Source organism: Fonsecaea multimorphosa (assembly GCF_000836435.1).
Source record: "Fonsecaea multimorphosa CBS 102226 unplaced genomic scaffold supercont1.35, whole genome shotgun sequence".
In the NCBI taxonomy this organism is placed as follows: Eukaryota; Fungi; Ascomycota; class Eurotiomycetes; order Chaetothyriales; family Herpotrichiellaceae; genus Fonsecaea; species Fonsecaea multimorphosa.
In genome coordinates this window covers 115,880-129,533 of record NW_015971669.1, presented here as the reverse complement: position 1 = coordinate 129,533, position 13,654 = coordinate 115,880, and the positions used below count along the sequence as shown (strand labels likewise).

At 53.9% G+C, this 13,654-nt stretch overlaps 4 protein-coding genes across 4 annotated transcripts; 2 read left to right on the top strand and 2 right to left on the bottom strand.

Annotated features, from left to right (window-relative positions):
- Positions 1 to 952: 952 nt before the first annotated feature.
- Positions 953 to 3,510, bottom strand: Z520_11064 (uncharacterized protein; the record flags this gene model as incomplete). The annotated part of the gene is made up of 4 exons (XM_016781555.1): positions 953 to 2,910; positions 2,964 to 3,221; positions 3,289 to 3,428; positions 3,488 to 3,510. 4 exons carry the CDS (start codon positions 3,508 to 3,510, stop codon positions 953 to 955), a joined length of 2,379 nt encoding a protein of 792 aa, XP_016627333.1.
- Positions 3,511 to 5,902: 2,392 nt separating this feature from the next.
- Z520_11063 (uncharacterized protein) lies at positions 5,903 to 6,663 on the top strand (the record flags this gene model as incomplete). The annotated part of the gene is made up of 2 exons (XM_016781554.1): positions 5,903 to 6,368; positions 6,434 to 6,663. 2 exons carry the CDS (start codon positions 5,903 to 5,905, stop codon positions 6,661 to 6,663), a joined length of 696 nt encoding a protein of 231 aa, XP_016627332.1.
- Positions 6,664 to 8,512: 1,849 nt separating this feature from the next.
- Z520_11062 (uncharacterized protein) lies at positions 8,513 to 9,640 on the bottom strand (the record flags this gene model as incomplete). Its single annotated transcript, XM_016781553.1, has 1 exon — positions 8,513 to 9,640. The coding sequence occupies one exon, from the start codon at positions 9,638 to 9,640 to the stop codon at positions 8,513 to 8,515; it is 1,128 nt and encodes a 375-aa protein (XP_016627331.1).
- Positions 9,641 to 9,893: 253 nt separating this feature from the next.
- Z520_11061 (uncharacterized protein) lies at positions 9,894 to 13,262 on the top strand (the record flags this gene model as incomplete). Its single annotated transcript, XM_016781552.1, has 1 exon — positions 9,894 to 13,262. One exon carries the CDS (start codon positions 9,894 to 9,896, stop codon positions 13,260 to 13,262), a length of 3,369 nt encoding a protein of 1,122 aa, XP_016627330.1.
- Positions 13,263 to 13,654: the final 392 nt, after the last annotated feature.

The window sequence follows — 13,654 nt, the reverse complement described above, 5'->3', positions numbered from 1 at the left end:
GACGATTTCTCCGTCTGAAACGACGACAATTCCGGCGCCTATTTCGAGAGACGCACGAGACATTATTTGCACCGAGGCAGGGCGATTCTCAGTGGTTGAACGGAGAGAATGTGTCCATGGTCGCCTGGAACGGCCAGGAAGCAGAAACCAGTGTATTCCAACCATTTTCCAGCGTCTGCGTGGGGTCTTCTACAAACTTGCTGTATTTTTGCTTTTTGTCCCATTCCAATCTCAATCCCTGGCTGGTGGCCGTTGCAGTCGGTTCCAATGTGGCGGATGAACCCGAGTCCCTTCGCACAACATGAAAGACAGCGGACGGGGAAGATGCAGAGAACAGGGTGGGTGAAGCTTGGGGGAGGAAATTGTACCATAACTATGCATACAAAAACATCGTCGATTCCCATGCCATGTCTTACACGAGACGCCAGGGATGATGACGGAATTGGAGAGTAGTCTTAGAGGAAAAGCAATATCAATTAGATGATGGGGTCTTTCTTGACAGAAATCCAGCCCATTGCCTACTTGAGTAGAGAATATGATTATTTGGATCAATATTAGATTCCACGCGATTTGGGTACTATTGTTTCATTTCGTCTTCGGGTTTCGATTAAGAGAGACTCTACGCATTAGACTACCTGGGTAGCGAGGCGTATTGGAGAGGAGCAGAAAAACAAAGACAACAAGGCCGTTTTCATTGAAGAGGGTCCAGAAAATCATGTTATAACAGAGCACATACACACCCCTGCTCCAGGTGGTCCACGTCCACAAGCTATTGCGCCGTCCCAGGCTGATGGGTGGCACTGCCTTGCGGTGCTTGGTGATGATACTGTTCGGCATGGCTTTGTAGCTCGTCCCTATCCGGTAACGGCTTCAACGAATCGATAATCCTCTTTCCCAATCCGGGTTTCTGTTCGCCGTCGGCGTAGGGATGAGACGCCGTCAGGCCGCCGATTTAACGAATGTTTCCCCCTTGGTCCGAAACAGGGTTCTGGCTCGAAGGGTCATGGGCCGGGTTATAGGGGACGTCTCGCTGGGTTGTGGTTGCAGGGTCGATGGCGGTGGGTTCGACGCTGCTCTGTCCGGGGTGAGTAGCAGCGGCTTCTGTTGCAGAGAGACCGCTGGTGGGCGCGGTGCTGCTGGATGCTGTGGGCTGCGCGTAGTGTGCTGGGTCGTCCTTGGAGAAGGGATTGTATGATGGCTTCTGAAGACCGCCACTTTGTGCCTCGTAGGAGGATCTTGCTGCTGGAGCTGGCTCGTGAGATGCGGCAGCAGCAGTCCCAGCCACGGCAGCACCTGTGCCTCCCGCCGCGACTCCAGCTTCGGCAAGATGATGATCCCCATGCTCGGCCTCAGGCTCTTGATTATTGTCGTGATCCTCGTATTCCTCTTCTTCGCCGGTATCCTTGTTCTTGCGGCGCTTGAAGATTCGTTTCAAAAGACTCGGCTTCTTCTCCTCCGGTGGATCCTTGTGAAGCTTCGTGTGACCTGATTCATCGGTCGCCGTTGTAGGAGGCGGATGTTTGTCCTTGTCGTGCACTTCATATGCACCGGCACCTACAGCGGCGGTGGCGGCCGCAGCTTTCTCGCGTTCCTTTTGCTCGTGTTCGAGTTCCTCGCGACGCTGTTTTTCGTCCTTCTCTGCAGCCTTTTCCTGGGCCTTCTCTTCCTTTGCAATCTCTTTCTGGTGTTGCTTCTCTTCCTTCTTGAGCTCCTTTTCATGTTGCTTCTCTTCCTTCTTGAGCTCCTTCTGATGTTGCTTCTCTTCCTTCTTGGCTTGCTTTTCGGCTGCCTTCTGGTCCTTTTCGAACTGCTTCTGGCGGGCTGCCTCTTGTTCCGCTAGATCCTTCTGTCTCTGAGCTTCTTCCTCGTGCCTGTCTTGCCGCTGGTTATATTCATGCAACCCAGCCGCTCCGGCTCCGGCACCTGCCACTCCAGCGAGCGCCGCTTCTTCTTCCTTATTACGTCGCCGCCGGTCCGTTTCCTCTGAGACCCTATTCTGCCGTTCGGTGTATTCGGGTGCGACAGATGCTCCGCCATCCATGCTTGTGGCCCCAGCACGGGTGGCCTCTTGTTTCGCTTTGTCTTTCTGAGCTTGAGTCTCTAGCTTGTCTTGACGCTGGCTATATTCAGGCACAACAGACGCTCCAGCTGCTGGTGCAGCTTCGTGCGCAAGGGGACGTTGCTCAGCAGGTTGGCTTGAGGGCGCAGTCCTGGCAGCGCTCTCTGAGGCGGGAACGGTCGCTGCGGCTGGTGTTGCAGCAGTGGCGTCGTCCCGAAGCGGCCAGTCGGACCTTGCCGTGTCTCTGTCTCTATCGTGCATGGCATAAGCCGCTGCGCCAGCCCCAACACCTGCGGCGCCTGCAGCCAGTCCTACATTTCGACCTGTATGATCTTCTCGGTCCTGGTCTACGAGGGCTGATGTACCACCGACTGGCGCATTGATCGGCGCAGGAGAATCTGCACCTGCTGGGTAAGCTGTAGTGGGAATACTTTCTTTCCTGTGATGGGTTGGAGCAGGCCCTGAGCGACTCGGTGCGGTGTAGGAATCGACACCAGTGGTGGTAGTGGGCTGATCAGGAGTGTCTGCGATGGCATGTGGTTGCTTCTCCTCTGCCCTCGAAGTAGCGGCGGCAGCACCACCAGCAGCAGTGCCTAGGCCCACCGCACCAAGGATCTTGCCGATTGTCCCAGATTTCCTGGGCTCTTCCGACACTGGATCTTGAGCTCCCGGGGCTGATTTTGTTGCGTACTGAGCTGCAGCAGCCGCGTCAGGTACCTTGGTCTTCTCAGCCTCACCATAGACCCCAGATCGTTGGGCTGGTGATGTTGTCGTAGTTAGGTCGGGAGGAGCGATTGTAGTGGCATCATGGGCTGATATGTCATTGGGGAATGCTCCTGGGATATGAGAAGCTGGAAAGGTTAGCATATGCAGTCTGTGGGCGAGTCTTTCCGGGGCCACATACTACTATAATCTTTGTCCTTGTGGAATGCCAAAGCTGCGGCGCGCAAAGGACCATCCTCTGGCACGCCCGTGCTTGACACGTATGAGTGTTCCGGAGCGCGATACGTGGTGGGGTCTTCGGACCTGGAGTCAACAATATTTGGAACAGGATCGCCTTTACGCAATGTTCGGGAGCTATAGGTCGAGGTTTCGCCAATGGCAGCGGTACCGGGATCAGGGCCTGTTGGCAGTGCTTCATGGGTCTGTCCTGCCCCTGTGCCTGTCGATGGGTTAGAAATGTCGATCGGTGCAATGTAGGGATGTATTTTGGGCCCAGATGGACGCACCCAGGGTATCTCCCGTCATGGTATTTTCCTGAGGGGCGGTCGTGGCACCCACAGGCTGTTCCTCGCCCTTGGGAAAATGAGAGCCTTGTCCTGTCACTCGACCAGATGGTCCGGTGCTCTCTTCGGCGTCTCCTTTGTCCCTGGATGGGCTTTAGACGTGTTAGGCGCAGAGTCAGTTTATGGGGACGACGATACATACATCATGGTCTTAAGCTTGTCCATTCCGTCTGGTAACTGCTCGAGTCTGTCGAAGTGGAAGACCGCCAACTACATAGAAAAGGAGATTATCGAGGAGAAAGAGACGTGACAGACGGGAAAGCTGGACGAGGAGATGGGAGCGTGGAGGTGAAACTTGTTGCGCTCGCTCGTGAAGGCTGTGTGAGCCATGGTACCTAGTATCCTTGTTTGCGTCATAACCCAAGAAACTTGAACCACACCGACTTACCGTGTCACCGCATGACACCAGATCGTCACCTGCAGGTATTCGAGGGCCCGTTCAAGCCACAGACGGCAGACATTGAGTTGCTTATTGGACGGTGGCCACACTAGCCACTGTAGCCACTGCCATCTACCCACAGACATTGGAAATTTGGGGGGTTGAAGCGGGGAGAGCGAAAGCAGGTGGTGAAGTTAGCTGTGGCCTGTCGCTGAGTTTGACCAGTTTCGACACCGATGAAGTCATACACTGCGACGGCCAACAAACCAAAAGGGCATCACCCAGTCACCCACAGTGGGTGCCAGGCATCTTCAGGCACTGCCATCTTTGGACAACCAAGATCTGGAGAGATCGACCAATCGTCCTGACGAGCTGAGGTACCTACCTAGGCAGGTTGCTAGGGACGCAATGCACACCGAGATGGCATTAATGCACATCATCGGCCATTTCCAGCGTGCCAGGGCGACCACCCGACACGACGCACAAACACTTCCTCCGCCTCCGAGGACCTGATGGACCAGAGTGAGTTTGACCACGAATTTCTCCCTGAAATGGCAGTGATGGTCACCCCGTTGGCTTGCGCCACGCGTCATTTATCCGGAATCTGCCCATGTGGGCAAAAAGGATAGAGGATCACGTGAGGGTGGCTTCGAGCGAGATATCGCCGCCGCGGTCCTTGGACACGTTCGTGGCGAGGACGACTCTAGACTCTGCCGAGTACGAGGGTACAAGTAGCCAGACACTCGAAGAACAAACGAGACACGGCTGGGCTGTGGAGTGATAGGAACGACAACTTATCTTCTGGTCCTGAGACAAGCCTTATCAGCAGAAAGAACTCGCTCATGCACGTCGGGACTTCGAGGAGCACGCTGTGCCAGGGAGCCACGCTACAGGTGCAACCAGCTGGAATTTGGGGGGCCACCCGGGGCCGCTTTGGGGGGTTGCAGAGGCTGGCGTGTACGTACGAGCAGGGCCTGGGGCGCCAAGGGTAGATTGATAGTGCAGCGATAGGGCTAATGAGACCCCGAGCGGCCTAGGTAGGTACCTAGGTACGTAGGCTGTCAGCGGCCAATGCAAGGGGCGGCCAGTCGCCACCCAACCACATGCTGTCAAAACCGCCCGCGCCAGAACAAGAGCCGGAACAAGAATGTTTCTAGAAGGTGGCATTGCCTTCTTGGATCGTCGCGCAGATGACAACCACGTTGTGCTTGGGATTTTGCTTATGCCGGGCAATTCGATCATGGCCCATTGTTGCCCAATATTGCCCAATGCCCATGGCCACTGCGAGAGACCAGCACGTTGCATTGCAGGGGGGCGGCAACTCCTGCAACTCCTGCCAGCTTTTATGGCTTTGCCCTGGTTCCAGTCCCTTAGAAAACAGGCAGTTTAGGGAGTAGTGAGGTAGGATTGGGGACCACTTCTCACCACGAGCAATGCCATCCAGCCTGCAGCATTTAACCTGGACGAAATGTCAGTGGTCAGAATGGGATCCATCCTGAACCCACACCGTGGAAGGCCTCTCGGCGGAATCGTCGGATTCTGTCACGCTTGCGCCGCTTGGGTGCCGCTCACCTTCCTCAATCTTGACCTACCACCTCGCCTCCTCCCGGCTTTCGCGATATGCTCCTCGTACACAGCACCCTTGTAGTCCTCGTCCTCTACGCTACGTTCCCGCTGCCCATGCTCAGAACTGCGATAGAGTCCGCCTCGATGGCGCAGAGTGGATACTTCTCCCGCTGCATTGGGAAAGACAGGGCACTGGGCACCATCTTATCCCAGCTTTCCACCATGGATGGACCAGTGCCCGCGGCTATCTCCATACTCCTCCGGGTCCTCTCCACCACCTTGTGCCAGATTTCAGCATAACAATTGTGCTCGCCGTCTTGCCATTGCTACCCACCGGCCCCATGGTCCCCCATGCTCTCCTGATTGCCTCTGATATGCCTCTGGCCACCGCAGTTTCCACTTCTCTCAAGTCCAGCCTGATGGCATTCATATGAAGTCTCCTTGTCCCTTCGCCCTCCGTCCCTCCTTCTATCCTCACCGTTACACCATCGACTACAGACTGGATTGCCGTTTCCTGAACAGGCCTTATCTGTCAGCCATCGACAGAGTATTAGTATCAGACGCACCCTCAGCAGCGCTTTCACCCACCTTCTTCCGTATCGCAGATGCACAATGGGTCTACGAGTAAAGCTGCGGAGGACTTTTACGTCCAAGAAGAATAGCACGGGAAGTGAGACGGGGCCCAATGGTGAAATATATTACACGGATCGGAAGGACATTGAATACTATAAGCCCCACGAGATCCCAAAGTCCAAGTACCGGGGAAAGGTCGATCCCGAACATCAAGCCTCTCTACAAGCTTTCTCCCTTGCCGACGCCTTCTCATCAGCCCGGAGACGAACCTCACTCGCCCTTTCTGGCACCTTCTCCCCTGGGGGTACCAAATCACAGAGTGCCGCGGCCAGTAGAGTTCACAGTAGAGCTGCCAGTCGGAGACCCTCGGTGCACGAACTTCCCGGGTCAACGCTGAGAAACGAGAGTGGTATGGACTCAGAGAGCAGTAGTAGTTCTTCGCACAGCATGAGCAGGCAGAAGAGCATTGCTGCCAGTACCGCGTTCGATCCGGAGACGGCGAGCAGTATGTTTCTCCTAGATCATCTCAATCATCCGTCAAATCTGTCAACGTTACTGATCGTTCAGCAGCATCCCTCTCAGACCAAGCTACGGCGGTTCCCTCTGCACCTGGCGAACCAAACAACAAACTCGCCCAGCATGACAGCGGTATTCACATGCCTGAGTTAGCAGCTCTGTCTAAGCAAACTACCGGCCACGATACACCGTTTACGGCGGAGGAGCTTGAGCAAGCTATGACGAGAGCAGCACTGAAACCGAGAGACTATTCCAGCGATGGAAGAATTGGAGTCGCTTTATGATAAAAACCAGGGACCATCTGGCGATGAGATGGACCAATTGATGAATTATGACGAGACTTGGCTTCACCCTTTGCTAGGAGGACACGAGACGAAGGGAACAAACCACATGGGTACGAACTCGAATGTACAATTATCACTTGATCCCGAATCCCTCCTGGCTTCTCGACAAACGTGGGAAATCCCAATCAAATGACGACAATGTTTGGTGCAGAGCAACTAGCATTGAAGGACTCCTGAACACCGGGCAGCACTATCTTCCTCACGTGAAATGGGATATAGACCTGGTCGTGGCATTTCTTGGTGTTTTGGACTAGGAATTCTGCATGGCACTGCGGGATGGGTTACTCCTTTCACACTTCTTTTCACCTTAGGGTCTGTTACTTTACTTGGAAACAACAATTTCCAACCGAAAAAAACTGGGTATAGATAGACTTGGTTGGGCAAAGACATACAGGGGGCTGGAGGTGTGGTCCTCTGATCAATGACGATCCCCTAAGGCTGGGCTGGTTATGAAGAGACAGCGACCGGATCGGGCGGAAAAGAAGTGATTGCAGACCCTTTCAGTTGCATCATGGGAAATGTACCAGGTATCTTTGGGTAACAGTAGCAGTGGGCTCCCGCGCCCGGAATATCACACCGTTATTGGCCCTTCCCATGCAAAACAGTGGCCACTTTACATACCTAGGTATGTCATTGTCTCCTTTCAGTATGTCTTTGGGTGCCTTTCTTTTCTATTTGTGATCATCCATGTAGTAACGACTATGTAATCCCTTGTGTGGTACTGGTCACCCACTGGTGACCCGAAGATGACCCTGACAAAAGGAAGGAGAGGCACGTGAGATGGGTTGGATCAGTGGCACTTTGGATGAAAACGGCCTGGATAAATGTCCGGATATTAAATACCCGGGGACTTCCAACGGCTGCACTCGGTACCGACTACGGGGTATTACCTGTAGGGTTGATCTTCTGGTTTCTCATGCCACCCAATCTCGTGACCCCTGTGTCGTGACAAGCCTTTTGCCCTTGGGTGAAACTCCCTATCAAAAGAGGCCGTACATTTTGTCCATCAGATGTTGTGTTTGAAGTGATGTGATGGGGGTCCGAGGTATTTAGCCCTCCCCTGTCTCTTGCTCTCTCCATTATCTGAGCGCTCGGACCGCCGCTTGTCTGTCTGTCTCCAGCCCGACGAGGCGGAATCCGTAGAATGGGCGACCGTGCCAGCATCCTGATCCTGGCTGCATGGGCCATGTGACGTATTTGATACCTCTCTGGCGCCTGTGGGTCCTGCTTGTAAGTTGCAGAGTCGAAAGGGAATGATACTCGGTAGAGTGATAGCATCGCTTGCCTCCGGCGAAAGAGGCAATGGGCATTCCGCACTTGGTGACACGTGAAGTAGTTGGTGAGTCGGCATCTCCATCTTGTGGTGGTACCTTACGGTGGTTAATCCCCAAAAATGGGTCCGTAGTCCACCATGAGACGGTTTCTTGAAGGTTGATGGTATTGACTGTCAAGGCGGTCTGGATCTGGATGTGATGGACACTTGATGGACAATCGGAAGCCGCGTCGAGGATGGATAGGGCTTAGGCGAAGCGCCAGGTACAAAATGTACCGTGACCTCTTCAAAGAGCGTTTTGACGAGGCGGAGTCGGGGGAACGACGACCTTCCAGTTGGACGCTGTTACCTTTCTGGCGTCGAGTGGTTGCGTTATTCGACGCCCATATTGATGTGGGATTCAGGACTGGCGCATCGAGTCAAGTCGTCGTGCTTCGATCTCTGTCCCTCTTGCGCATACGGAGTGGAACCTGGAAATAAAGCTCTCCATTCTGCAGTTCCCGTCTCGCCTTCTTTTCAATCATCCGTATGCGTGACAGCCATGTCCAGTACTTCTAGCCTCCCTCTTCCTTTCATCTCGGCGGCGATGAATTCCCCGAGGGCCTTGAACGCTCCGGGCTCCACGAACCCAACGACTTCCCACTCCTCACCCAGCACCTCCTGGCTCTCTACCTGCTCGACGAAGGAAAGAATGCGATCCTTGATAGTGCCTTTGCCTTGATCGGCGCCGGCGTCTTCGCTAGCATCTGCGCTGGAGACCTTGGATTTCGCGGCCTGCTTTGCAATGTTGGTGGGACAGGTGATTCGCAGTCTCATACGCGCACGCATGACGGGAATGGGTTGCCAGGCGATCAAGGCACGGATTGCTTCAAGAGCCTGCTGCTTAACGGACTTGTTGGTCACGACCCCAGTCCATGTTGGCATGTCGCTCTTCTTGCCCTTTGAGTTGCCTCCAGAGGCAGACTCATTATCGTCGTCCGTCATCGGCGTCGCTTGCCCGCTCGTCTCGCTTGATCCCTTTGGTGCGGCAGCGCCCTTCTTTACGCCTTCACCCAAGTTGAGCTTGCCGAGTTTATGACCCAACGAGTCCTGAGAGGGAACATGACCACCTTGTTTGGAGAGAACGTCTAGGCCTTTCTTGATCATGCCTGTGGTGTAGACCCTCTTTGTCTGGGGATCGACGAGTCTCTGGGCAACTTCTTCCACAATCTCTCTCTCCATTCTATCTAGTAGTTCCTTGCGCTCGTTGGCGTTGACTTGGATCTCGCCCCTTTTCAAGATTTCTTCAATGATGGCGTCTTTCCATGACTTCTCATCTTCCCCTTCATCCGTTGTAGATTTCCCCTTGCCCTTCTTCCCGCCCTTTCCACCACCGCCTTTTGATCCAGCTTCTTGTTTTTCATTCTGAGCGGGCATGGGCCATGCTTTGATGAGTTCAGCGTTGGGGGCAGTCTCGCCCTTCGAAGCGTTGAGGAAGATGGTCGGTACTTGCAGGACGTTGTCGAGGTCGGTCTCGGTTCCTGATCGGTATTCGAGCAGTTTGTTCTTGTAGCATGCAAGCTCGAAGCGTTTCTTGCCCTTCTTGTACCGCACCAGCGACACATTGGTCAGTTTGATCTGGTTCGCGGGCTGTTGGATCGGCATGTCAGCGGTAGTATGCCTGTCTGAATTGCTTCTCGACCAATGTATGAGAAAAAGAGATGCAGGGGAGCATTATTAAATGGGAAAGTGACCAGCGTTGAGTCACGAGCGACCTCTCGCTGGTTGGTCTGGTTGGTGGGCTGCAACAACGCGGAGTCGTCCACTTTTTTTGGAGAACGCGATTTCTCCGTGTCTTGATCCAGAAGTATTCAATTCTTCACTTCCAATCCCTTGCTATCCTACATCCAGGGAAAGTATGCTGGCATTGGGGAACCAAGTAGGCAATGTTACGAAGAAGCGACTACGTTATATCTGCCCAGAATGCCGGACATTCGCTTTGCTTTCAACCTTTCTCAGTCGCAGTCAAAGAAAGACATTGCCAGCATCTGAACGTACCCGTGGGCAGTTCAGACAGCATGGAAAGCCATTCAGCTCATCGAGCTCCTCCCTAGCATCACTAGAGACCTCTCAGACCCCTATAGACACCTTCCGAGACATCAGATTGGGCACTTCCAGCACCTCACGATCCCCTTCTTCATCGTCCACGGCTCCCGCAGTCACCTCTAACTCGGTAATCCGCAACCATTTAAGAGCATGGAGCGCCGAGAACAACAAGAAAAAGAGGAAAGAAGCAGATGAACACAGCGATCCCCACAAGCTCAAAAGGCTATCTGTGCTCCCCAATTCTCTTTTCATCGAAGAAGCAAGCCTCACCGACAATACTCTGGGTGAGGATGAAGAAGTGACCGCAGGCGATCTTCCCGAGGGATGGGAAGATGCTGTAGAAGGTGGCGATGTGTCCCATCTTGACCCAGGCGACCTGATATGGTGGCAGCCCAGCAAGTACACCTCTGGCGCTGCTCGCTTTGCCCGCTCACAGCTGGCCATCTTTTTGGGGACCCTGGGGTTTCAGCGTCAGTATTTGCTCTCCGACGGTCGCTGGGTCGTCGAACGATCACTTCGCCAGTCCAGTCCCAGGTTCGAACGGTTTGCTTCCCAGCAAGAAGTCGACCAGATTCGGAAACACTTGCCTGTCAAGCCACTTGAGATGCAGGCCACAGACTTCGAAGTCAGAATGGGTTATAGCTTTGCGGGCGACGTCCCTTCTGTCGACTCTGACATTCTAATAACCCGCCTTGCTCGGTTCATCGATGACATGTCTACATGGCGGCGAGAGAACCTTGAGCTTCTCGATTCGCTCCACGAACGCATCGCCGATGAAGAAAGGTACATCTCTCTCTCGTACGAACAAGTCGCGAGCAAATTGTTAGGTATCAAATACTCCGAAGTACCTCCTGCAGCACTCTTTGCTATCTACAGGACGCTGCGAAGGAAGTATATCGGTCAGATTACTGTCCTCAAGAAGACTCACCAACCCTCTGCAACTGTGGCTGTCATGCCTAAACGATTGGCAAGACGTTTTGATCAAGTCTGCACATGGGCTCGAGAATATCAGGAGGCCGCCGCCGCCGCAGCTATGGGAAAGGATGTGACTGGTGCTCTGGCACGCAATCCCCTCTCTTCCTTCGTTGCAAGGTCAAGGCGCTTGATCCTAAAGAGCCGCACTCTGCGGTCTCCCACCACCATTGGCAGTCTTGGACCGAGCTCCATACAACCTACAGACCTTGAAAACGGCAAGATTCCCGTCCAGGAGAATGATGAAACGTTCACGGAAGAGGACAAGATGTTTCTAGAGTTCCTTTGGGACTGCTATGTTCGTTATCCTCCCCCGGATAACAATCGCAATCTTGCCATTGCTTCTTTGATCCTCCGAGCTATCGGTGCATACCCAAAGCTTCGTCTTGACCAAAACATGGGCTGTCTTTTGCTGCAAGAACTGGGAACCCTGCCACCTTGGTTTCTTCGCTCCGACCACAATGTAACCCTCGAGATCCCGGGCGGCAGAGGTAGCCACGAGCTGACCCGCATCTATAACGAGGCGGACAACTTCTGTCACAGATTAGGTCTGAGCCAGACACTCGATCATGGCTTGCTCGTGGACTCTATGGCATCTCTGCGCCACGATTTTGACCATCTGCCGGTTTACTGCATCGATGTCGGGGAGACAAATGTCAGAGAAGACGGCTTTTCGATCGAGCCTAGTAGCGAAATTCCTGGTGGATATTGGATTCATGGCCATATATCGCACCCTACTGCGTTCATTGATCCGAATCACATCATAGCACAGCGAGCTCTGAAACTCACCGGGACCGTCTTTCATAACACTCACGTTGCACGTATGGTCCCGGACAGCTTTGCTCGAACATTGTCCCTACGCTCTGGTTCGCCCGCCATCACCGTCAGCACGCTACTCACCGAGACTGGTGACGTGAAGGACATCAAGATTCGGCCGACTACGCTCCGAAATGTCATCTACCTCTCGAATGCTGCAGTCGAACATGTTCTGGGGAAACCCGAATACGAAGCCGCTACTCTCTCACTAGGGCCACAAGCTGGATTAGCCCCCAAGTCTTTGCAACAGGCGACGCCGGCGGAGATCGAAAAGGCTTCTGCCAATCTGAGCGATCTCCAAAGACTGGAGAAGCTTCTCCTCGCTCGAGAGGAAAGTCGTCGAAGAAGTGTTGCCGTGGCACCTGATTGGGAAGTGCAGGGCAGCCTTTCGACCCAAAGCTTCGTTCACATAACAGGCAGTCGCTTTGACGAAGATAGCCTGTTCCGGAGCCAACAATACCTGGGCGACCCTGCAATCAGAATCACCGTGTCCCGGTATATGCGACTGAATCGCGTGACAGAAATGCCGCAGCACGTTACATTGACAGCGTTATGTGGAGACCTGGTTGCAGAATCGGCCGGCAAGTGGTTCCAGGATCGCCAGTTACCTGCTGTTTTCTTTGGATCCTCGTATGCCCCAGACTTCCCCCCTTCCAAACTCAATAACCTGGGCCGCGGCGAACATGCAGAGTATCCGACTGGCAAGCTTTCCTCCACACCTATACCACATGTGCACAAGAGCCATCAAGTCCATTTGTGGTTCAGCAACCCTCTTCGACGTTATCCAGACATGATGGCCCACTGGCAGGTTGATGCCTACCTCCGCGCCGAAGCCAGCCGAGTCATCCAGCCGGGCGATCCGGACGACAAGCTGCAGTTGCCCATCTCAAAAGAAATGGTCGAACAGTTCATAGTGGAACATTCGCCTAGAATGTATGAATGGGCCCGTGAGATAGCGCGCACGGAGAAAAGGCATTGGATCACGCAAGCACTGTTCCGAGCGTTCCACTTCAAGGAGGCCGAACTCCCAGAGGTATGGGATGTGAATGTGACCTCGATCCTCACCACGCGAACTCGCCCGGATGACAGCGGACTCCGGGGTGTTCTTCTCCCTTTCAATGTCTACGCCGTCATTCTGGCATCCAACGAGGGTTGGGAAAAGGGAGTCAAGTACCGTTCGTTTTTGCCCGTGAAGCTGGAACTGGTCGACCTGGTCAAAAAATCCGTGGTGGTCCGTGCCGTCGGTCCACCTAGCGAGACCTATACTCAATCCGGCAGCATTCACATCACCCCCAAGACTCAGTCCAGGAGGTCAGATGACACCGAACAGTCCAGTGAGGATGCATCATCTTCTGAAGACGCGCGCACTCCAAAGGACGCCGAATCAGTCTAGGAAACCAAGCACCAGCAAAAGAGAAAGCCCGCCCCTGGTGTAAATACTGGAAGGGGAGGCTGTGGCTTGATCTAGATCGCATATGGCCAATCCATCTGCCAATGCTGCGGGCAAGCCTGGTACTGCAGGGAACTGCGTCTCGCCTGCTCCAGGATTGTGTCGCAAAAGTCGGCGTCCATGGTGTTGGGATGGCACCTCAACGCCCCCTCCAGCGTGCGTATTTAGTATTGATTAGGAATGACGGCTCTGATATCCCGTCTCATTGTACCAAGACAGGAATGCATGAGTTCATACATATGTGATATATATGGTGGTCTCGTCTCAGATACCCAAGATAGATATGTACTCCCTATATACATTGGCCTGCCTGCTGCAAGCGACCGTGAACGTGA